This window comes from Anomaloglossus baeobatrachus, chromosome 1 (assembly GCF_048569485.1).
Source record: "Anomaloglossus baeobatrachus isolate aAnoBae1 chromosome 1, aAnoBae1.hap1, whole genome shotgun sequence".
Lineage (NCBI taxonomy): Eukaryota > Metazoa > Chordata > Amphibia > Anura > Aromobatidae > Anomaloglossus > Anomaloglossus baeobatrachus.
The window spans coordinates 742,611,330-742,637,194 of record NC_134353.1 but is presented as its reverse complement, the minus strand read 5'-3'; the positions used below and the strand labels follow the sequence as shown (position 1 = coordinate 742,637,194).

The following is a 25,865-nucleotide window of genomic DNA, read 5'->3' as shown; positions in this document are numbered from 1 at the left end:
AAATGGCTTTAGTATTTTGATGACAATATTAGGACGCCTCTTTGATATATTATAACATCGATTTCACTGCCTGCTTCAAGTCTTAATCATCGCTTGTTTTCAATAAATATCTTTTCATTAAAAATCATTCCACGATTTATATTTCCCCAACATGAATTATAGCAGCAGAGAAATAACAGGATGAGAAGAGGACAGTCTGTGACGTGACTGTGTGGCGGCAGTAATCGGTTCTTACCTCCATGCAGTCACCCAGGAGAAATTCGTAAATGACAAAGGATATCAGGTTACCGCTTGTCGTTTGCCCAGATATCACAAGATGTCCGCCATAGTACAGAATACTAATCTGTAAGACTAACTGGGTGAACTAGAGGACAAAAAGGAATAAATTACTTTACAAACTTGATCAAATGGGAGAAAAGTTGCTTTAGGGTAGGGCTACACAACTTTCGTCTGGAGTTTGCTACATAGCAGCACTATAGAAGTGAATGGGGTCACATTGCGACACTCAGTGCACATGATTCCGGACTTTCGGTCATACGCATTACATGGGTTTGAAGCCAGGCTTCATAGTGCGCATGACAAAAGTCCGGGATCATGTGCACTGAGCCACAATCCAGGATGTGATGGCAGCAGAGAGATGTGATCATCCTCTGACACTGCGCATTCATTAGCATGTTAGCACACCCACAGGGGGTAATTATATGCTAAGGGGGCCAACTAGCCAAGGGAAGTAATGCTTTCATTAGCATATCATATGGGCTCTTTAGAAATACTTTTTTTTAAAGATCTCTTTATCTATGCTAGTGTATACAGGGACGGTTAGGCAGGGATTAGCAATATACACCCAGAACTGCTCGTGGTTCTGGTTGTATACAGGACCTGACAGGTTCCCTTTAATGTAGAAACAAATCTGGTAATGACAATGCAGATTAATTAGGTATGTAACGAAGAAGAACATACTTACTCCAGTGGACCACACATAATATGTATACGCAATAGCTTCCTTTTTGTACAGGGAGTAAACTTGCTGCAGTTTTTCACTATACACATTAGCCTCCGTCTCTTCATTGGCAAAACTACGGACAGTTTTTATTGCAGAAATTGTTTCCTCTGCAGTGTTGTTGGCCTTCGCTAAAGCGGTCTGAACTTCTTTCGCAAGTTTCTTTAGAGGGAAAAGAGAAAACATAACTAAGGACACATCTGTGAAATTTCTTAGTGTGAGACAGATCTAAAGCCATAAACAGATCTCCATTATTGTCAGCCAAATGTTGTAAGGCATCTGCAGCTCAGGAGGGGTGGATACTGCAGAGCTCGTCACTACAGAGACTATAAAACCACATGTGCAACTCACTGAAAATGGTACACAAAATACAAACACATTCCAGTTAATAGATGGCAAGTAACAGTGCCATAGGGAACAAGGAACCGAACCATTGGGAACAAGGAACTGAGCCATTGGGAACAAGGAACCGAACCATAGGGAACAAGGAACAGAACCATTGGGAACAAGGAACTGAGCCATTGGGTACAAGTAATACAGTAATTGGGTAAAAAAAAATAAAAAGACATTGGGATAAAGTAATAGTGCCATTCGAAACAATACAGCTATTGGGGAAAAGTAACAAAGCCATTGGGAAAAATAAAGCCATTGGGAAAAAATAACACAGCCACTGGCAAAAATAACAAAGCCATTGGGAAAAAATAACAAAGCCTTTGGGAAAAAAATAACAAAGCCACTGGCAAAAATAACAAAGCCATTGGGAAAAAATAACAAAGCCATTGCGGAAAAATAACAAAGCCATTGGGAATAAGTAACAGAGCCATTGGGAGCAAAGAACACATCCATTGGCAAAAATAACAAAGCCATTAGGAAAAAAATGAAGCAATTTTGAAAAATAACAAAGCCATAGGGAAAAGTAACACAGGCATTTGAAACAAATAACAGCCATTGGGAACAAATAACAATGCCATAGAGAACAAGTAACAAAGTAATTAGTAAAAAGTGACAAAGCCATTTCGAACAAGTGACAGAGCCATAAAGAAAAAGTAAAAGAGCCATTGGGAAAAGGTGACAAAGCCATTGGGAATGTGACAAAGTCTTTAGAAACAACAATAGAAACAAGTAACAAAGCTATTGGGAACAAGTAACAGAACCATTTTGAATTTGCTATTTTATGGTTTGCAGACAGACCTCCAAAGCATTATGTACAATTATTGGGCTTGTAAGTATTGTGAGCAAAGTACACTCCTTCCATGCCTTTTGAACCCCAAATTAATAAGATTTTTTTATGAGCCCTCAGAAAATCATAAAGCATAGACTTGTATGGTCTACTCAGGACTTGATCTTTCCTAATGGACATGCAGGCCCTTAGAGTCATACACAAAATGAAAGTTTCCTGCGAACTATGAATTAATAGGAACTTCAGGGGCGAGAAAAAAACTGTGAAACTTCCCTGCCTTTCAGTATTACTTGATCACCATAACATAATATAGATATCATAGACATATCTTCATTTTCATGCAGATTTTTCCAATCTAAGCTGTATAATCTTGAATGCTGTTTGGTTTGAAGCATATCAGGTGGTTGTATAATTTGTGTAATGAGGAGGGTGAGGACTAAGGACAACAACACCCTTTTATCAAGGTGTACAGAATTATTAGGCTTTTTGTTTTCCTCTGGCATAATGGTAGGGAAAAAAAGCAAGTTAGCTCTGAAAAATCAAAAGTTGTATCACAGAGGGATGTAGCACTCTTGAAATTGATTAGATATTGGGGCGTGATTACAGAACTATCAAATATTTTGCTGCAAATAGTTAACAGGGTCGTAAAACAAAATGTTGAAACAAAAAAAAGACGCAAATAACCTCCAAAGATTTGAGTAGAATCAAACAGGAAGCAACCAGGAACACATTATCTTCGAGTGCTGTCATATTCCAGAACTGCCCCCTCCGTGTAAACAGGCTGAGCAACAAGGAGAACTCAGGTTGCTTGCCGGACACTGCAATGTGAACAGAGTCCGATGATGATACGGCACCCCGTAAGTTTGGACCTAAAATCCGCATGACAGATATCATCTCATGCTATATAAAGCCTGCTTTACACGTTACGATTCTGCATACGATATCGTATGCGATCGTAACCGCCCCCATCGTAAGTGCTGCAGGTTCAATTTGTTGAATGTGCCACACAGACGATTCACCCCGTCACACGTACTTACCCGTCCATACGACCTCGATGTGGGCGGCAACGTCCACTTCATGGATTGGGAGGGACGTTCGGCGTCACATCGACGTCACGCGGCAGCCGGCCAATAGAAGCGGAGGGGCGGAGATGAGCGGGACGTAAACATCCCGCCCACCTCCTTCCTTACGCATTGCTGGCCGGGAGCCGCAGGACGCAGGTAAGATCTGCTCATCGTTCCCGGAGTGTCACACACTGCGATGTGTGCTACCCCGGGTACGATGAACAACCTGACGTTCAATTCATGAGGAATGAACGACGTGTGTGCGATGAATGTTTTACCGTTCAATCGCAATCGCACGTAGCTGTTACACACTATAATGTACCTTATGATGCCGAATGTGCGTCACTTACGATGTGACCCCGCCGACACATCGTAAGATATATTGTAGTGTGTAAAGCGAGCTTTAGACTGTATTATATAATAAAATAAAACAAACTATAGATATATGTGTAGCACCCAGGGATATGGGGTAGTCTGTCCCGGGCAGTGTCTCTCTTGGGAATGTAACGGTGGTGGCCGTTACCCGGTTCCGTGCCCTGGGCCCTTTTTGTAATGGGGATATTTACAGGGGATTGTTGAATAAAGTTTATATGTGACGCCACTTGCGGTGTTGCGACTAAATGTAAAGAGCTGCCACTGCTGAATGCCTCTACTAGGGCTGGTGGTATTGGCAGCTAGTATGGTAATCCCTCCGCAAGTTGGATTTTGCCCCAGCAGGTGTATGGTGCAGTGGGCATCGGAAGAAGAGCGTCCACACAGGTATTCAGTGCAATTGGTTTACTCACTTTCTTGAGATGGTAACTGGGGGCCCGAGGCTGGCTGGTTTCACCTCCAGGTTCCCTTCATCCCAGTACCAGTCTGGTTTCTTTGGTACCTTCTTCCCCTGCCCCTGTCTCTGATAAGTGGGTCCCCGTGGTATAGAACACTGGGGGTCCCCGTTCTGTGGTTTGTACACTTCTGTCCGCCTGACGGTAGCGTGAACCCTCTGGGGTTGGAGTCTCTTGTCCTTTCCCAGGTTCTCCCTTTGCTACTGAGTCTTCGGATTCTTTAGGGCCAGCAAGGTTCTTGATGGTCCCCTTTGCTGTGCAGGTGCAGGTCGGCTTGAAGCTCTTTCCTGTCCTAGGGCCCTGTACCCCGTCGGTGCGTAGTTCCAGGAGTACTCCACCATACTCTACCGGCAACCACTTCTCCTGGGTACCAGGTCACCGTTAACCCAAGTCAGGGTGTCACTTCACTTCCACTTTTACACCTCTACAGTCACTATTCAACTCTCCTCTTCACTGTCACTGCAGTTCAGACTTAGACTGACTACTCTCCACAGTCTGCCCCTCCCACCTGGTCAACTAGTGGACTGAGTGGCTCCACCTCTAGGTGGCCATCCATGGTCCCACCCTAGCTAGGTACCATTGTATCGGGGATTGTTGGGGAAAACTGGGATTACCTGGGTTTTTGGTGTTACCAGCACTGGGGTTCTTGGTCCCTAAGGGGGTAGGCCCTGCATCCTGGTGGCGATGCAGAACCTTGTAGCACCCTGAAGGTTTCAGGGGCACTACATTCCCCCTTGGTTAATTCCAGCACGTCCTCGGGTTGCAAGGTAAACTGGTTACACAGTTTTGTTTTTTTTATCTTCAAGTAAAACATTAATATAACTGGTCATCCCACACAGGGGAGGTTCATCACTTAAACGTTACAACCTGGGTATCCCTCCTTGCACCCACCACCCAAAGGTACTGGTTCCAGAACCCTTCTAAGGAGGCAGGTTACCGGTTCCACTGGTGACCAGGTCCGGACCATGTCTGTCCCGGACCTTTCCTGCACCCGGCCTCTCCTGGTGGAGGTGCACACAGCAATGTCTGCTGGATGGGTGTACCCTGGTGGGGCACAACTGGTGCAACTATTTACAAAAACACAAGTCTGTGTTGGCTGCTGCCAGTCCTGCAGCCTGGGTCCATTTTTATCAACACATATGAAAAACTGCCAATGTTCAAACAATAAACAATTTTCAGTAAACAGTGAACAAATTAACTGGTATCATTCAGGTCATAGCTACCATGGTGCTGGGTAGGGGCCATCAGGTTCACTTGGCCTCCTGGGATCAGCATTTATAGTCTGTGTGCACTTGTCCCGTGCACCTGCACTGCCTCCTGGTGGCTCTGCTGGCACATAGAATGGCATCTGAGAACCAACCCCATGCCAGGCCGGGTACGGAATGACAGCGAATTTAGACCGCGCACCAGGTGCTCCAGCCTTGGCGCACAGGGCCTGGACACCCGGTAGCTTTTTAGGAAGACACTAACAACCTCGCCATTTGCAGGCGGGATCCACTCCAGTGCGGGGAGCTGGTCAGCTGGGCACCCTACAGCCACCAGGCACAGTACCTGAGGACAGTTGTCAGCACTGATGGCGGCCTCCTCCGCGGCTCTCGATGACATCATCGCCTGGGATGCCGTCACTGGATCAGGAGACAAAGCATGCTCTCTCTCCAGTGGAGAAAGTGATGCGACCGCTTCTGGTCTGGCAGGGGACGCTGGTAACACTCTGTCCTTCTTCAGCGGAGAAGGTGATGCGACCGCTTCTGGTCTCTCTGGCTCTGGCGGTGACACGGCCTGGTTGAGGACGGATCCCGGTAGCTAGATAGGTGCAGCCTGGTCAAGCGGCGCTCCACTTTCTTGAGCCCGCATGGCTGCCACCACCTCCATCATCTCCGCCTTCCACTCCTTGACTCGCTGCAGGTGTCCCGCTGGACCCCCGCTTCTAGCCTCTCTGCGATCCAGGTCCCTGGTTGAACTGGGACACTGGCACGATCCCCTGGAACAGACATGTTGTCAGTAACAGTTCTGGAGGCATTCTGGTGCAGGGCCTCCGGGCTCCCTGTTTCCGGTTTCGTTTTTACATTCCGGATACGCCCAAGGGGAAGGGCTTTCTTTTCGCGCCTTTTAGTCTGCTGTGGCCCAGTTATTTTTCACAGCAAAATGGCGGCGGTTTTTCAAACAATAAAGTTCAGTCCACATAACATAGCTTTTAAGGCACACGTCACCCGGTTTGACCGGGTCCAGTTCAATCCTGTTCGTGACGCCAGGAAAAAAGGGTTGTAGCACCCAGGGATATGGGGTACTCAGTCCCGGGCAGTGTCTCTCTTGGGAATGTTAACTAGTGGACTGAGTGGCTCCACCTCTAGGCGGCCATCCATGGTCTCACCCTAGCTAGGTACCATTGTATGGGGGATTGTTGGGGAAAACTGGGATTACCTGGGTTTTTGGTGTTCCAGCACTGGGGTTCTGGGTCACCAAGGGGGTACGCCCTGCATCCTGGTGGGGATGCAGAATCTTGTTGCACCCTGAAGGTTTCAGGGGCGCTACATATGTGCCTCTCCGTGGGCAGTCATGATGGCTGTGTCATGTAAATCCATGATAAAAAAAATAATGAAAAAATAGTTGGATCTTGTCGGAAAAAAAGTATCTATTGGAATTGTGCAGGGGTTTTCATTTTAATTGCACATCTGAGTGCAGTTCGATGTTTTGCCCACACCCATTGATTTGAATCAGTGTGCACCGTCCGATATACACAGTCAATCACATCATGCAGAAATTTTATTTATTTTTTTTCTCATTCCGAATTGGCTTGAGAAAAAAAACAAAAGCTGATCTGCACTGCCCCATAGTATAACACTGGACTGAGTGCAAAACATCAGAGAGAACTGGACCATGTTATATGCCAGTGTGAGGCAGCCTTACGACTCTTGTAAAGACACTATTTTACTGAAATGTACTGTTGGTCTGGTCCAAATTACTGTTAATCCATGGAGGTATTCAAAATCACGATAAATGGTATGGCATAATGCGGAGATCTTAGCCTCTCAACTAGAAATAAAAGCAGATAATCTGCATATAGAGCTATTCTCCAATGCAGAGTTCTGTGTGCAAATCTTACGCCTGTTCCAGAGTTCCCTTATTCATTGTTGGCTTTTTAGAGTGCACCTGTATGAATCTCTGTAGTTATTATGTTTTTTCAGCTACCATCTATTCACGCTTGTTGAATGTGCGGGTCAGTCTTTTTGATATATTTGTAGTGTATTTCTTTCTGATTGAGCACTCTACTCTATAAGCAGGCTGTGTTCACTCCCCTTTATAGCAAGAGTCCAGCTGCCCATACATGGAGGTTTGTAACAGAGATAGTGGAATTTCAAGTTAGATTTTTAGTCTAGTTGCCCATACATGGAGGTTTTTAACCCAGATAGTGGCATTTCAGGTTAGGTTCCCGATATACAGGGATTATCTTGGTGTGGTGACTGAGCTTACATGCATTGGCTAATACATAAACTAAATATCTCATTTTTCATATATTCCTATAGCAGTAATGCAATACCAGAGTTCCCTTAGTCATTGTTGGCTTCTTAATGTGCAGTTGTATGCATTTGTAGTTACTATGATTTTTTCAGCTAGCACCTATTCACACTTGTTCGATGTGCAGGTCAGTTTTTTTGATATACACCGTGTGCAGAATTATTAGGCAAGTTGTATTTTAGAGGATTTTTTTTAATTATTGATCAACAACTATGTTCTCAATCAACCCAAAGACTCATAAATATCAAAGCTTATTATTTTTGGAAGTTGGAGTGGGTTTTTTTTAGATTTGGCTATGTTAGGAGGATATCTGTTTTTGCAGGTAACTATTACTGTGCAGAATTTTTAGGCAACTTAATAAAAACCAAATATATTCCCATCTCACTTGTTTATTTTCACTAGGTAAACCAATATACCTGCACAAAATTTAGAAATAAACATTTCTGACATGCAAAAACAAAACTCAAAAAATTAGTGACCAATATAGCCACCTTTCTTTAGGATGACACTCAACAGCCTACCATCCATAGATTCTGTCGGTTGCTTGGTCTGTTTACGATCACCAATGCGTGCAGCAGCCACCACAGCCTCCCAGACACTGTTCCGAGAGGTGTACTGTTTTCCCTCCCTGTAGATCTCACATTTTATGAGGGACCACAGGTTCTCTATGGGGTTCAGATCAGGTGAACAAGGGGGCCATGTTATTTTTTTTTTCATCTTTTAGACCTTTACTGGCCAGCCACGCTGTGAAGTAGTTGGATGCATGTGATGGAGCATTGTCCTGCATGAAAATGAGGTTTTTCTTGAACGATACTGAATTCTTCCTGTACCACTGCTTGAAGAAGTTGTCTGCCAGAAACTGGCAGTAGGTCTGGGAGTTGAGCTTCACTCCATCCTCAACCCAAAAATTCCCACAAGTTCATCTTTGATGATACCAGCCCATACCAGTACCCCACCTCCACCTTGCTGGCGTCTGAGTCGGAGTGGAGCTCTCTGCCCTTTACTGACCCAGCCTCTGGTCCATCCCTCTGGCCCATCAAGAGTCGCTCTCATTTCATCAGTCTATAAAACCTTTGAAAAATCAGTCTTAAAATATTTCTTGGACCAGTCTTGACGTTTTATCATGTTTCTTGTCCAAAGGTCATCGTTTGTCAGCCTTCCTTACCTTGGCCATGTCCCTGAGTAAGGAAAACCTTGTGCTTTTTGATACTCCAGTAACGTTGCAGCTCTGAAATATGGCCAAACTGGTGGCAAATGGCATCTTGGCAGATTCACGCTTGATTTTCCTCAATTCACGGACAGTTATTTTGCGCCTTTTTTGCCCAACATACTACTTGCGACCCTGTTGGTTATTTGCCATAAAACGCTCTATTGTTCAGTGATCACGCTTCAAAGGTTTGGCAATTTCAAGACTGCTACATCCCTCTGCAAGACATCTCACAATTTTGGACTTTTCAGAGCCCGTCAAATCTCTCTTCTGACCCATTTTGCCAAAGGAACGGAAATTGCCTAATAATTAAGCACACCTTATATAGGGTGTTGATGTCATTACACCACACCCCTCCTCATTACAGAGAAGCACATCACCTGATTTACTTAATTGATAGTTGGCTCTCAAGCCTATACAGCTTGGAGTAGGACAAGATGTATAAAAATGATCATGTGATCAAAATACTCATTTGCCTAATATATTTTTTAAATCACCCATGTGACTAACAGCAACGTTTTAGCTCAGCAGTCCAGAGCCTTTCTCAGAAATAATGAATGCACTGGACTGCTGAGCCAAAACTTTGCTGTAATGCACATGGGCGAAGGAAAACAACTTTTCACACTGAGGACAGAGAATTTTGGAGTGCTATGTATAGTACCTTCTTAAATTGGTGTTTAAACAAGTTTATGGATTACAATTTAAAAGGGTTATTGCCATATCCAAGATCATATCCTAATATGTAGTAGGTATAATAATAACAATAATATTAGCAAATACCTCTAATTAGAATTTCCATTTTTTGCTCACTATATCAAGCCAGAAAATCGATTGCCTTTTACCCTAAAGATGTCATGTCCGCTATTCTGGCAAGATATTAAGAAAAAAAATGTACATTTTTCTTAGGTTGAAAAAAAGTTATAAATCCAAAATTGGAACATTATAAAAAAAAAAATAATAAAATCTGTGAACATTGGCTAGGCTCCACTGCTGTAGCTCCAGTACCACTAATTAGAAACCAAATATTTCTGTATTACATGAAGACTGGATTGGCAGTCAAGCCTATGTTGTATCTACTCCTATTATTCACACATTTTCTGCAGATTGAAGTAAAAATGGACTATATTTACTAAAAAGATAAATATAAAATCAACACAGTAAAAAAACAACCATTTTGCTCATTGTCTTAATACAGTTCTGGATGTTTTAGTACATATGATCAGCACTCTGTCCTTAACATGTGGTGCATGCGGAGATAATAATGTATATCAGAAAAAGAAAGACACAAAATTTCCTTGTTACAAAGTAAATACAGTTCTTGAGGCCCAGGACAGTAATAAGTAAAGCTGCTTTCACACTTGCGTTGAACGGCATCCGTCACAATGCGTTGTAAATAGTGTGATATAAAGGCAACGAATTCCTGTAAAATAACGCGTTGTGTTAAACCGAGAGAGAGAGCAAGCCCCCATCATCACCGCACACACCGGCACTACCGCTCCCATAATCACCGCACACACAGGCACTACCGCCCCCATAATCACCGCACACACGCACGCACTACCGCACTCATCACCGCACACACCGGCACTACCGCCCCCATCATCATCACTGCACACACCCCGGCACTACTGCCCCCATCATCACTGCACACACCGGCACTACCGCACCCATCATCAAGGCACACACCCCAGCACTACCGCACCCATCATCACCACACACACAACGGCATTACCGCACTTATCATCACCGCACACACACCTGCACTACCGCCCCCATCATGACCGCACTCACCGACACTACCACCCCCATCATCATCACTGCACACACCCCGGCACTACCGCACTCATCATCACCGCACACACCGGCACTACCGCACCCATCATCAAGGCACACTCCCCGGCACTACCGCACTTATCATCACCACACACACCGGCATTACCGCACCCATCATCACCACACACACCCCGGCACTACCGCACCCATCATCACCGTACACAGACCGGCATTACTGCACCCATCATCACCGCACACACTGGCACTACCGCCCCCATCATCACCGTACACACGCACGCACTACTGCACTCATTATCACCGCACACACACCGGCACTACCACACCCATCATCACCGCACACACTACCTTAGTGATGTCCCCGCTGACAGCGCGACTCACTTCAGTTGCTGCCTGGAGCTGACAGAGAGCGACGGTGTTCTACGGCCGCTCCTGTCAGCTTCATGTAGCAGAGCTGAAAGCATCGTGGGACCTCGTTTGGATTACGTCGGACCTGGAGTGGTATTTGGGGATTAATAAAGTGGTGAAAAAAGGTGTATTTTTATCTTTTATTCCAAATAAAGTATTTTTTCGGGTGTATGTGTTTATTTAGTTTCATTTACAGGTTAATCATTGGAGGTGTCTCATAGATGCCTGCCATGATTAACCTAGGACTTAGTGGCAGCTATGGGCTGCCATTAACTCCTTATCACCTCGATTGCCACCGCACCAGGGCAATTCGGGATGAGTCGGGTAGAGTCCCGGGACTGTCGCATCTAATGGATGTGGCAATTCCGGGCGGCTGCTAGCTGATATTTTTAGGCTGCCGCTTAGCGCATAGTGGCGGAATCCGCCACCATAGCCAATCATTACACACCTTGGCGGATTCCAACATCAAGGTGCGTTATTTTAATGTCCAAAAAAACGCTACATGTAGCGTTCCCTCCGCCCGACGCTGTGTCAAAATAACGACTCGGCGGCGTCCAGCGGATGCAACGGAGACACTTGCGTTACGGTGCATTGTTAATACAAGTCTATGGAGAATAGTGCAGTGCGTTAACGGACTGCGCTATTCTCCATAGCGACGGATTACGCTGATTGCAAGTGTGAAAGCAGCCTAATAAATAAAGAAATCCTCTCTCCTGCTCCACTTGTTTTTGATGCAAATGTGACTTTGTAAATAGCGCTGCAGGCAAGATAGGTAGCAGTGATGCACAATTAGGTGGCATGCTTAATGTCCAGAAGAACCACATTCAGTGGGTATATATATACTGGGTAGCAATCAGCTAATTAATTTTCTCTTGCTTGAGCAAGTGTGTTGCTGACTGGCATGGCTGATAAGCAGGACCATTTTATGCACCAATTGCATGGCTGAGTTCAGTAGCCAATGGCAGTGCATGTCAGCGAGTAGTTTACTATTCGTTTTTGCTATGCTGTTAGCGAGTACTGTCCGCTACTTGCATATTTGTTACGAGTAGCGGGCGCAACGTAAGTCAATGGGAAATACTCACTAAGTAGCGAGTAACCCGAGAGCCGTACTATTAGCTACTCGCACGAAAAATATGGCTTTCGGGTTACTTGCTACTTAGCGAGTATTTCCCATTGACTTACATTGCGCCCGCTACTCGTAACAAAGCAAGTAGCGGACAGTACTCGCTAACAGCATAGCAAAAACGAATAGTAAACTACTTGCTCAACACTACATGCCGTCCTATTTTAATCCTTATGGTCCTTACGTGTCAACCAATGACATTCCAGATGTGCACAATGGAGGACATATCTGGATATGCTGCAGGCCATGATAGCACATTTAGGCCACACAGGCTGCTCACAGTAGCGCAAGCAATATCAGGACTGGCGTCATGTTGAAAAATGGCTCCTAGGACACGTTAGGGAAATGGCCATATGACTGGTTCCATGATTATTATTCTGCACAATTTTATACAGAGCAGTAATACAGTGGTGTGCATGAGAGCTCACAGTAAGTTCTTATCTTCCTGCTAATGTAGATCCACACATTGCTGGAAACCAGTATAACATTACACAATGCTTACAGAAAACAAAGTCAGCTGCTTTGTGTCTCAATAAAACTGAAGGCTGTAATGTGACACATAACAATACTTTGCTCTACACCCTGGAAAGTAATCACAGCATTTACGTAATAACCATTCAACAAACATACTACCACCCCACACTGACAATGTAACAGAAAAGTAAAGGTTATTTGCTCTCTTAGAACTAAATTTAATTACAAGCATATGTGATTTCCACCTTTCAGCAAGCTTCTAGATCCCTGGGCAGGGCCGTGAGGGCACGTTTCCAACGCCTGCTAACTAGATATGAGAACAAGTCAACAAAAGACAAAGAGACACAAAGATATCTTCATATGTGTGCTATCTTGCAGTCCCTATGACTGTAATACCGTCACCCCACTTCTTTATAACTCTGTAGGCTAGCTTGACACATCGATGTTTGATGGTCCGAGTATGGACCCCAATGTGCGGACTAACTGACAGTCTCTTGACCTGAACTTAAAAGCCATATACAGTGTGTCCACCCAACCTGTCCACCGCCATTAACTTGAGAACGGCGGCAGCTATAGGCATAGAAGTGGTGTCTAGGTATAGTAAAGTAGCCATGCGCTACGCAATGAAACCACCTATAGCGCCACCTGGTGGAAAACAACGGAGTTAGCATTTTTATCTAGAAAACAGAACGATATAGAGAAAAAAAGTGAATTACAAAGTTGTAGGGCATCATCAATTCAATACGAATTGACAACTTGCATACAGAAATGCACCACTTCAATGCCTATTGCTGCCGCCGTTCTCAAGTTAATGGCGGTGCACAGGATATGGGTGGACACACTGTAGACAGCTGAGGTTAAAGGGATTCTCCACTGCTCAGACAACCCCTTCTCAATCCCTATGTTACTCTCATGAAAATGAAAAAGCCTACCTACTGATGTTGGCACCGTTACAATGGTATGTCATGTGATCCCTGTGGCGAATCAGCATTGACTTCACTCTCCCCTCCTTTAGACAAATCAGACATCTGGACAAAGTGAGAGGGAAGCTGCAGCTTTCGATTTCTCCAGATTTCTGATTTATCCAAAGGAGGGGAGAGTGAAGCCAGTGCTGATTGGCCACAGGGATCTCGTGACTGCTGGAATGGCGCCGGAGGTGAGTATAGGTGTTATTATTTTACTGGGGGGAAAATATAGGAATTGAGAAGGGGTAGTCTGAGTAGTTGACAACCTCTTTAAAGGGGTTGTCTCACAAGCATAGTTAATTTTAATCAATAGATCTTGGAATAATAATAAGTTCCACAATTGGATGCGTTTAAAAAATGGCGCCGGAGGTGAGTATAGGTGTTATTATTTTACCAGGGGGAAAATATAGGAATTGAGAAGGGGTAGTCTGAGTAGTTGACAACCTCTTTAAAGGGGTTGTCTCACAAGCATAGTTAATGTTAATCAATAGATCTTGGAATAATAATAAGTTCCACAATTGGATGTGTTTAAAAAAAATGTTCCTGTGCTGAAAAAATCTTATATATGTGCACCTGCTGTGTACTGTGTAATGGCTGTGTCTGACAGTACAGGGGCACTGTCTGGTCATACCCTGTCCCCTTTGCCAGGGAAGGATGCGAAAAAGTGTACAGACAATACAGCACGGGATCACAAATAATTGTTTCTTTAAGCAAAAACATTTTTTAAAAATAGACAGATAAATGTTTTAAACTACAACACACTTATAGGACATTAAAGAGTCCATAATTAGAGTATATAAAACTCCCAAATTTTATTAATTGATTAAAATAATCTCACAATGTTAAACAAAATGCTGCTAATCATTGCATGAGACATTCCAATCAATATACTGGGCTAATAAGCAAATTCACAGGTCCAGATTTCATAACAGGTTTACAGAAAATAATATGAGTCCATACTCATACACTATCACAACAAATTTTACCAGCAAACCTGTGATAATTAATTTTTTTTTTTTTAAACATCTTTTTATTAAATTTTAACCGAATTTCTTTTACAATCTGCTCTTATACAAAGAGCATTTCATTGATGACATTATAATCAAAACAGTCCCGCCCACCCCTCCCCCCGCTCTGCGTGCGACCAGAAGCAACTTAAAATGGTAACTTATGTAATTGGTATGTGTCCATTCAGCAGTTCAAAAAGGTACCAAGAGGTCTGTCCAAACTGAGATTTAAGTCTATCCTTAAGCACTGTAGCCAAGTTAGGTATAAATAAAGACCATGTTTCAAAGAAACGCTTAGTCAACTTCTCCTTATTCGACAGTGCATCCAGCCAGTCCATTTTGAATATGAACATTAGTTTTGTTTGGCTAAACGCTAGAGAGGGTGCTTCAGGATTTACCCAGAGATGTAGGATACTTTTCTTAGTGGCCGAGGCCCAAATAGTTAACATTGCCCTGGTACCTCTCGGAAAACTTTGTTGAGCCTCCTCCAACATGTTAAAAATCGCCCACTGTGGTGTCAGAGCAAACTGAATATTGTATGTGTTTTGTAAGACTGAGTGAACGCTTCTCCATACTCCCTGTATCTGAACACAGTCCCATAAGTGGTGAAACAGGTCAGTGTCTCTTATGCCACATTTAGAACAAGAGTATAAGGCATTTGTGTCAATTTTTGATTGAATTTTTGGAGTAATATATGCTCTATGTAGAATCATCAAGGCCATATCTGTGTAGCTACTGGACGACAGAAATTTACGTTGCAACAGCGTGGCTTGTAAAAAATCCTTTACCTCGAACTCTGGCATGTCTACCTTCCATTTTGCTGGACCTGTTGTTTTCCCCTCCCATGTCCAAACTGTACGCAACATTGAATAAACCTGACTAATCGAGGACGCCTGGCTTCTTGCCCTCCTAAGAAAGTTATCCACACTTCCTCCAAGATCTCCCTTTGGCTTGTCAACAAGATATTTTTGTGCCAAGCTACGCGCCTGAAGAAAAAGAAAAGGCTGACCCACAAAAGCTGGAAATCGGTGTGCCGCCTTCTCGTAAGAAAGCAACGACCAATCAGGCTCCATTAGATCTGCAGCATAAGCACAACCCTGCATTGACAATGTTTCATAAATCCTCGGAGGGCGACCCTGGAGGAATCTCGGATTTCCAATAAAGGGTTGAAATGGGGAACTTGAAGTGTTAATTTTACCAAGTTTCCTCACCTTCCTCCACGTTAGTATAGTATGCCATAGTGTTGGATGATCCCTAACCTCACTCGGTATTTCCTCGTTCCCTAATTGCAGCAATGCTGTTAACGAGACTTGTGAACATAGCTGTTGTTCCAATTGTACATTGGCAAAGTGAGATACTCCTCGCACCCAGTCCACCACATATCTAAAATTTGCTGCTAGATTATATCTGCCCAGATCTGGAAGATTTATGCCCCCTGCCCCTTTTGGTAATTGAAGCTTGATTAAGCTGATCCTAGTACGCCCCTTGTGCCCCCAAATTAATTTTCCAAAGGATGAATTTAGTAGCTTAATATCTGATTTGCGTAGAAGCAACGGGAGAGTCTGAAATAAGAACATTATTTTGGGGAATGCTACCATTTTAATTAAGTGACATCGACCCGAAAAGGATATTTTCAGATGTTTCCAAGATTGGAGTAGATGTATTAATGAATTTATAAGAGGCTTATAATTAATTTGATGTAGTAACAAGGGGTTTGCTGGGAGCTGAATCCCCAAATATTTAATGGACCTGGTACACCACTGGAAGGGAAATAAGTTGTTATCAATTTTACCCGATTTGTACATTGCCAATGCCTCAGTTTTTTTGTAATTTACCCTGAAGCCTGAGGCCTTTCCAAAATTATTCAATGTGTTCATTATCTCTGGAATCGCTTGAGAGGGATTGGCAATAAACAATAAAATATCATCGGCAAAAGCCAAAAGTTTAATTGTTGTCCCACCGACTCTCATGCCCTGAAATATTGCTAAATTATGTAGGGTCCTCAACATTGGCTCCAGAGCCAAATTAAACAATAAAGGTGACAAGGGACACCCCTGCCTCGTTCCCCTCTGTACCTCAAATGGCTCAGAGAATGTATTATTTATAGATAGTCTGGATTTGGGGTCTGTGTATATCATCTTGACTGCTTCGCAAAACCAGGATCCCACCTGGCGACATGCCAAAAGATTATGTAAATAGGCCCAAGAGACCCTGTCAAAGGCCTTGTCCGCATCAAGGCTAACTACTATATGTTTGGTACATCTATGCTTCCTGCTATAAGAGATAGCCCCAATAGCCGTCCTGATGTTATAAGTGATGGATTTCCCGTGCACGAATCCCGTTTGGAAGGGCAGAATAAGATCTGGAATCACTTGTTGTAATCTACCAGCTAGTATTTTAGTAAAGATTTTAAAATCAGAGTTGAGTAATGAGATGGGTCTGTATCCCTCCACCTGTAGTGGGTCTTTTCATGGCTTAGGTAATACTATAATGTTTGCCTCATTGAACCTGTCGGGAATTATTCTATCTGTGACTATCTTATTATACACTGCACATAGATGAGGACCGATAGAGGCTCCCAAGATCTTATAATATTCGTTACTAAATCCGTCGGGCCCTGGGCTTTTGGCTAGTTTAAGAGTGCCAATAGTTTTTACTATTTCTGAAATATTTATAGGGGCGTTTAGTACTACTCTTTGTTCCTCTGTCAAGATGGGCGCTACAGTACCATGGATAAAATCAGCTTCCCCGTCAACCTCCCTCGGTTCCGCCTCATACAGCGAGCCAAAGAATGCCCTGAACTCCACTATTTCCTCATCTTTTGTTACCATGGTACCATCTTTCTTTTTAATTTTGTGGATTCTAGTGGTGGTTCTAAAGGGTTTGGTTAAAGAAGCTAGTAATTTCCCAGGTTTGTTGCCCCATTTAAAGTATTTATGTTTCTGGTAGTCCAGGTTACTAAGTGCCATCTCATGGGCCAAGGTGTCCGCCGCCTCCTTGGCCTCTAAGAAATGTTGTTTTGTCGTATCCGTGTTGTTATTTTTAAAATCTTTATATGCCTGCGTGAGAAATTTTTGTGCTGATATAGTTTGTTCCAGGAGCTTTTTTCTCTTATGGCTGACATATGATATTATCTGACCTCTTACTACTGCCTTGGAGGCAGCCCAATACAAACCAGCGTCCCCACTATGCTCGTGATTATCATTCTCATAAAAGCTCCAGTAGTTTTGTAAAGAAGCTTTGAAATCCTCAGATTGATATAAATATGAAGGAAACCTCCCCCTTCTTTCCCGTAGTATTGTGGTAGATAATAACAAATTAAAAGTAACCGGTGCATGATCCGAAATACAGATGTCTAGGATGTTGGAGGAAAGTAAATGTGGCGTCAGTGCTGGGCTTAGTAGCCAATAGTCAATCCGTGTATGTAAGTCATGGACATGTGAATAAAATGTATAATCTTTATCTATTGGGTGCTGCATGCGCCATGTGTCTATTAGTCCCAATTGATTGACGAGATATTGCAAACCACTATGGAGTGCCAATAGAGGAGATGGCTGGGGACTTGACCTGTCTAAAATTCCATCATGAGCCTCATTGAAATCTCCGCCTACAATTAAATTAGTCATATCCCAACCTGTGATACTTTCGATCAATCTGGCTCTGACCTGTGGATCAGGAATATTTGGTGCATATATGTTTGCTAAGTTGTAGATAGTGCCCTCTATCTTCACTTTCACCAATAATAATCTCCCCATAGGGTCCTCTGAAACCTCCAGAACTTCATGACTAATATGCTTATTGATCAATATAGCTACCCCTCTTTGTTTTCTCGTAAATGACGCTTCTGCACATACGGCATATTTTCTGCTGTGAAGAAATGGATGATTGCCCTTCATCCAGTGTGTTTCCTCGTAGCTCCGCCTCCCGGAAGTCATCGTGATAATTAATTTTAATTGGTCCCAATAATAGAACTAAAGAAAGGAAGCTTTGTGCATATAGACTTACATAAAGCACATAGTGTTGTGATATCCCTGTCGCACCAAAGCACGTTTCATCCTATCTTTGTCCTATCTTTGTCAGGAGGCGGAAATGTTTTATCTCACAAAATAATCACATACGGTCTCATGTTCTAATGTCTTTATACTCTTTTTTGATACTCTTTTCTGTCTTCCCCTGCCCAAGAGAAGAGATGAGTGAATCCGAGGTTCAGTGTTCAACTCAAATACGGACTTTACAAAAAAATAGAGTTTGAAGTTCGGGTGCTTTACGTATGCAAACCACTCCCATGAGCATCACTGTGCTTAGGTACGCTCGGTGCTCAGCCCAGTGCGAGCCGCTTGCAGTGTTTGAACGGCTCTCACTGGGGTAACAGCGTAATCGGATGTAGTGTGCATCATACAAAACAATACAAAAATCTGCCCACCCTCCCCTGTAAGTGATCTGTTTATAGCTGGCTGCACGTGGGTGGAGACCCAAACTGCCCAATTAGTATCTTCAATTGGTGTTCCGGTCAAGTCCAGCTCCCAAACCGAACTTTATCTAAAGTCCATAACATAAAGACAATAAAACAAGCCATACAAGCATAACAGCCATCTCAGTTAAAAGAGGAAGAAATAAAAAGGGGGGGGGGGATTTTTTCATTTCGTCACTTATTCACGTTCTTTCGTAGCTTAGCTACCTATTCGGAGGTGGCCCAGGTTATTTTTTAGATCTTCCATAATACCATGAGTTGAGTTGAGGTAAAAGGTTGCACCATTTTTTCTTTTTCCTCCTTATTGCAATACTTCACCAGAAACTGTTTCCATTTTAATAGAAATCTACACGCCTGCGCTTCCTTATTTGTGAGTGCATTGCCCTACTCAGTCTCCATATAATGCTTAAGTTGAGTTATCAGTTCAGAGCTAGAGGCTGTGGAGGATGTTATCCAATATTTAAGGATCAACTTATGGGACAGCAATAAAATAGTGTGAAAAAGTCTTAGAATACCTCTACCTATATTAATGTCTATATCAGAGTTTCCTAGTAATGTAGATTTTTTTTTAACCCATTCCCAACCTTGGACATAAGGGGTACGTCCTGACTGTCAGGTGCTTTTCCAACCTTGGACGTACCACATATGTTATGGCAATTGCGTTGGCAAAGGCCCTGTGCCCCCGCGATCGCCGCCAAAGACTCCGCTTATCTGACAGCTGAGCCACAACCCAAACAACCAAGGACAGTTCTCGCACCGTCTCTGGCTGTTTAACCCCCTAAGTGATATCAACTGCGGCACTTAGGAGACTGGGAGACGAATCACACTCTCTCTTTCCGATATGTGCCCCCGCAATGGGATCCCGAGGGCCCGATTATTGCCATGGTGACCTGAGGTCATCATGATGAAATCCAAGTCACCCAGCTATGAGAAGCCTCAGGGATCATGCTGGAAGCATGATCCCTGAAGCTTCTGTCAATATAAAACTGACAGTATAATGTATTGCAATGATCGTGCACTGCAATACATTATACCACTGATCAGGAGAATAAAAAGTAATGTCCCTTATAGGGACTAAATAAAAAAGTAAAAAAAAAAAACCTGTAAAAATATGTTTTAAAAATCAGAAATAACAAAAAAAATCCAATAAATATGTATATTTTTGTAAAAACTGCACATATTTGGTATGGCCACATCCGTAACAACCCAATATATAAACCTGTCACACTAGTTAGCACCTTCAGTGAACACAGTAAAAAAAAAAAAAAAAAAAATCTTTTCATCATGCAGCTGACAAAAAAGTGGAATAAAAAGTGAATAAGAGTCTACATAAATAAAAATGGTACTGCTAACAATGTAATTTTGTAGAGCAAAAAGCAAGCCGCCATACAGCTCCGTTAGCAGAAAAAATATAAAAAAGCTATAGCACTCAGTATACAGCAATGTAAAATGTTTTTTTCTATAAAATAGTTTTCATAGTGTAAAAGTGACAAAACATAAAAAATATATAAATGTGGTATCGCTGTAATCGTTTTGACCCTAAGAATAAAGCTGTCTTATCATTTTTATGACACGGTGAATGGGGTAAAAAAAACAAATAAATAATTCCTGAATTGCTGTTTCTTCTTGCTTCTGCCTCACAAAAATTGGAATAAAAAGCAATCAAAAAGTATTATGTGCCCCAAAATGGTACTAATAAAAACTCCAACTCATCCCACAAAAAATCAAGCCCTCACATGACTCAGCAGAAAAATAAAAAAACTATAGACTCCAAAATTAATTGATCCAAAAAAACTTTATTTTGTAAAAAAAAGCATTTTTTTGTGCGATAGTAGCTAGACCTAAAAAACTATATAAATCTGATATTGCTGTAATTGTACTAACCTGATGAATAGGGCTTCCTTATCACTTATACCGCAAGGTGAACGGCTTAAAAAATAATGAAATAAAGCCAATTCTTCAGCTGCTGTTGATTTGTTCATTCTGCCTCCCACAAATCAAAGTACGGCTCAGCTCATATTTATCCTGCGCGTTACGCTGCGCTCTTACACCGGGGATTAAGTGATAAATAATCTTTGAAAAACGTGATTCAAACAACATTCCCAATGGACAATTTAGTCTAATGAGGCAGATAGAGTTATTTTGACCTCTCTTGTGGCCTGTGGTGCAGCAGTATCCATCTTTTTGCTCTTCTTTTTAGGCGTGCACAAAAATGCAGTCATCAACAATTTTGTTCACTTTTGAAAATACGGATACCGCTGAACAGAGGCCAAACACAGTTCGGAATAACTCTGTTGCCTCATTATAGTGAATGGCTCCATCGGGGGTTTCCTCTGAATCATGTATTTCGGGAATTTAGATGGAAAACCAAATGCAAGTGCTCAGCATAGAGCAGAATAAATGTTAACTAATAAAAAATGTTCTGTACCCAAATTGCCACCAAACAGCATTCCACTCAACCCACAAAAATATAAGTCCCCACTCAGGTCTGTTATCTGTTAACGGAAATATAGGGAGCTTCCATATTACTGGTAGCACAAAGACTCTAATAAAACTTTATGGCTAACTCCTCAAAAAAGAAATCTAGCAATATCTGTCCTCTAAAATCCAAATGCCCCCTGCTTTCTGAGTATCACAGTGTGCCGAAACAACAGTTAGCCTCCACATGTTTGGTATTGTTATAGTGAGGAGAGTCCGCTTAATTTACGGGGTTACTACAATGTACTGGGCACAACAAGGACTCATTTGCAATTTTAAGGCTGCAACATTCACTGCGTTTGACACCATGGGTGTACTCCAAAGACTAAATTATCTACACCCGTAGATGAATTACCAGAGGGTGTCATTTCCAAAATTTGGTCACTTGAGAGCATTTTTTCTGTTCTGGCACTTAGAGATCTGCAAATAGAGTCCACAAACTAACCTGTGCTCTAAAAATTAAAAGGCACTGCTTCCCTACCAAGTCCTGCGGTGTGGCCAAAAAGTAGTGTACAGTCACATGTGGGGTATTGCCACATTCAGGAGAAATTGTGTAACATATTATGTAGCCTTTTTTACCTATTCCCCTTGTGAAAATTGGAAATCTACGGTTAAAACAACATTTTAGTGGAAAAATGTAATTATTTTTTATTCACCACTCAATAGTACAAATTTTTATGACACATCTGTAGTGTCAATATGCTCACTGCACCCCTGGATGAACTCATTGAGGGATATAGTTTGTAAACTGGGGCCACTTGTGGGGAGTTTTGACTGTTCTGACACCTCAGGGGCTCTGTCAATGTGACATGGCACCACAAACCATTCCAACTAAATCTGAGCTCAAATATGATGCTCCTTCCCTTGTTCACTTTGTACTGTGCCTCAAAAGTAGTTTTCAACCACATATGGGGTTTTGGCGAACTCAGGAGAAATTGCAGAATAAATTGTATGGTGCATTATTTCCTGGCACCCTCTGAAAATGAAAGATTTTGGGTTAAAGCAATATTTTTGTGAAAAAATTTTTATTTTCATTTTCACGTCTCAACATTATAAAATTCTGTGAAGCACCAAGAGGTTCAAGGTGCTCACCAAACATCTAGATAAATTTCTTGAGGGGTCTAGTTTCCAAAATGGGGTCACTTGTGGGGAAGGTCCACTGTTTAGGCACATCAGGGGCTCTCCAAATGTGACATGGCATCAGCTAACTATTTCAGACAATTTTGCGCTCCAAAATTCAAATGGTACTCCTTTCCTTCCAAGCCCCGCCATACACCCGAACAGTATTTCCACCACACATGAGTATTGGTTTAAGGGCGCTTTACACGTTACAATATATCTTATGATGTGTCGGCGGGGTCACGTCGTAAGTGACGCACATCCGGCATCGTAAGTTACATTGTAGCATGTAACAGCGACGTGCGATTGCGATTGAACGGTAAAACGTTCATCGCATGCACGTCGTTCAATTCCTAAAAATTGAACGTCAGGTTGTTCATCGTACCCGGGGTACCACACATCACAGTGTGTGACACCCCGGGAACGATGAACAGATCTTACCTACGTCCTGCGGCTCCCGCCGGCAATGCGGAAGGAAGGAGGTGGGCGGGATGTTTACGTCCCGCTCATCTCCGCCCCTCCGCTTCTATTGGCCGGCTGCCGCCTGACGTCGCTGTGACGCCGAACGTCCCTCCCACTCCAGGAAGTGGATGTTCGTCGCCCACATCGAGGTAGTATGGACGGGTAAGTACGTGTGACGGGTGGTTATTCGTTTGTGCGACACGTTCAACAAATTGAACGTGCCGAACATACGATGGGGGCGGATGCGATCGCATACGATATCGTATGCTGGATCGTAAGGTGTAAAGCAGGCTTTACTCAGAAGAAATTGCACAACAAATTGTATGGTGCATTTACTCTTGTTACCCTTGTGAAATGGCAAAATTTGGAGCTAAAGTAACATTTTTGTGGGGAAAAAGTAAAATTTTCATTTTTTTCTTTCCACATTGCTTTAATTTCTGCAAAGCACCTAAAGGGTTAATAAACTTCTGGAATGTGGTTAGCAGCAGTTTAAGGGGTGCAGTTTTTAGAATGGTCTCACTTTTGGGTATTTATTGTCACCTAGGCCCTTCAAAAATCACTTCAAATGTGTTGTGGTTCCTAAAGCAATGGTTTTGTACATTTTGTTGGATAAATAAGAAATTCCTGATAAAATTTGAACCTTTGTAACATCCTAACAAAAAAAAGATATGTAAAAAATTGTGCTGATGTAAAGTAGACATGTGGAAAATGTTATTTATTAACTATTTTTTGTGACATAACTCTCTGGTTTAAGGGCATAAAAATTTAAAGTTTGAAAATTGCAAAATTTTCACAAAATTTCCAACATTTTCACAAATAAATGCAAAATATACCCCACTACCATGCAGTACAATAGTGACAAAAAAAACCAAAACAATCTCAGAATCACTGGGATCTGTTCCAGAGTTATAACCTGTTAAAGTCAATTGAAATACTTATGCCCCAAGAATGACAAAAGTATGTTAGGAGTGATAGGCTATGTGCACACAGTGCGTTTTTCGCAGCGTTTTTGCACGTTTTTCGGGTGTGTTTTTGGGCTCAAAACTGCATGACTTTGCTTCCCCAGCAAAGTCTGAGTTTTCATTTTTGCTGTCCACAGACAACTTTTTTTTTAAGCTGCGTTTTTTACCTTAAAAAAAAAAATGGACATGTTAATTCTTTCCTGCGTTTTTCTGCGTTTTCCCCCCATGCAATGCATTGGAAAAACGCAGAAAAATTTAGAGATAAAAAACGCAGCAAAACGCAGCCAAAAACGCACCAAAACGTGGTAAAAACGTATGCGTTTTTACCAGTGCATTTTTTGCGCGTTTTTGCCGCGGGTGCATTTTTAGCGGCCAAAAACGCAGCGTCAAAAAAACGCTCAGTGCGCACATAGCCATACCTTTATAGGCTAACCAGAAAAACCTGTCAAAGTGACACTGGTCAGAATAAAAAAAAATGGCCTGGTCAGGAAGGTGATAACAGGCTGGGGGTGAAGGGGTTAAACAAATAATGTGGAACGTATGATTAGTCCAAGATCTATTGATTAAAATGAACTTTAAGATTACATTTGTTCGAGGGAAAACCCCTTTAAGTTAGGAAACCTGTAGTCAGTCCATTAATCGTGGTCTATACTACACTGTGTGCAGAATTATTAGGCAAGTTGTATTTTAGAGGATTTTTTTTATTATTGATCAACAACTGTTCTCAATCAATCCAAAAGACTCATAAATATCAAAGCCTAATATTTTTGAAAGTTGAAGTGTTTTTTTTTTTAGATTTGGCTATCTTAGGCTACAAATCATTTTTTTTCCATCAGGCACAAAACATAAAAAAACAGATAAAACGGATCAGGCGCCGGATCCGTGTTATCCCCATTGATTTGTATTAGCGCCGGATTGTGCTGAATAGAATTGTGTTGCATCCGGCGTAATTGGCTAATGCGGCGGCCGCATGGAACGTCTCTTGTAAGGTTTTTTGTCTCTGATACAGCGTGATTTACAATGGAAGCCTATGGACGCCGGATCTGGTGTAATGCGGCAAAAAACGGATGCGGCCTCCGGATCAGTTTTTTTAAACTGAGCATGCTCCAATTTATTGTAAAAAAACGGATGCGGTAAAAAAACAGATGGAACGGATGCAAAAAAGCATCCGGTGCCTCCATTTTTACATATTCTGTGCCGGATCCGTTGCATCAGGCACACACCGGGTTGTGCCTGATGCCAAAAAACTGATGTGTGAAAGTAGCCTTAGGAGGATATCTGTTTGTGCAGGTAACTATTACTGTGCAGAATTATTAGGCAACTTAATAAAAACCAAATATATTCCCATCTCACTTATTTTTACAAGGTAAACCAATACAAGTGCACAAAATTTAGAAATAAGCATTTCGGACAAAAACAAAACCCCAAAAAATGAGTGACCAATATAGCCACCTTTCTTTAGGATGACACTCAACAGCCTACCATCCATAGATTCTGTCAGTTGCTAGATCTGTTTACAATCAACATTGTGTGCAGCAGCCACCACAGCCTCCCAGACACTGTTCCCAGAGATGTACTGTTTTCCCTCCCTGTAGATCTTACATTTTATGAGGGACCACAGGTTCTCTATGGGGTTCAGATCAGGTGAACAAGGGGGCCATGTCATTATTTTTTCATCTTTTAGACCTTTACTGGCCAGCCACGCTGTGGAGTAGTTGGATGCATGTGATGGAGCATTGTCTTGCATGAACATCCTGTTTTTCTTGAACGATACTGACTTCTTCCTGTATTACTGCTTGAAGAAGTTGTCT

General features: G+C 42.4%; 1 protein-coding gene across 2 annotated transcripts in view; it reads right to left on the bottom strand.

Moving 5' to 3' along the window:
- Positions 1-25,865, bottom strand: part of ABCB9 (ATP binding cassette subfamily B member 9) — a 116,313-nt gene that overhangs the window by 25,860 nt on the left and 64,588 nt on the right. For both annotated transcript variants that reach the window (XM_075322997.1, XM_075323003.1), the window contains exons 6-7: positions 965-1,162; positions 236-364 (exon numbers count right to left, since the gene is read on the bottom strand). In XM_075322997.1, the coding sequence (XP_075179112.1) occupies positions 236-364; positions 965-1,162 (327 nt within the window). The remainder of the gene's footprint in view (positions 1-235; positions 365-964; positions 1,163-25,865) is intronic.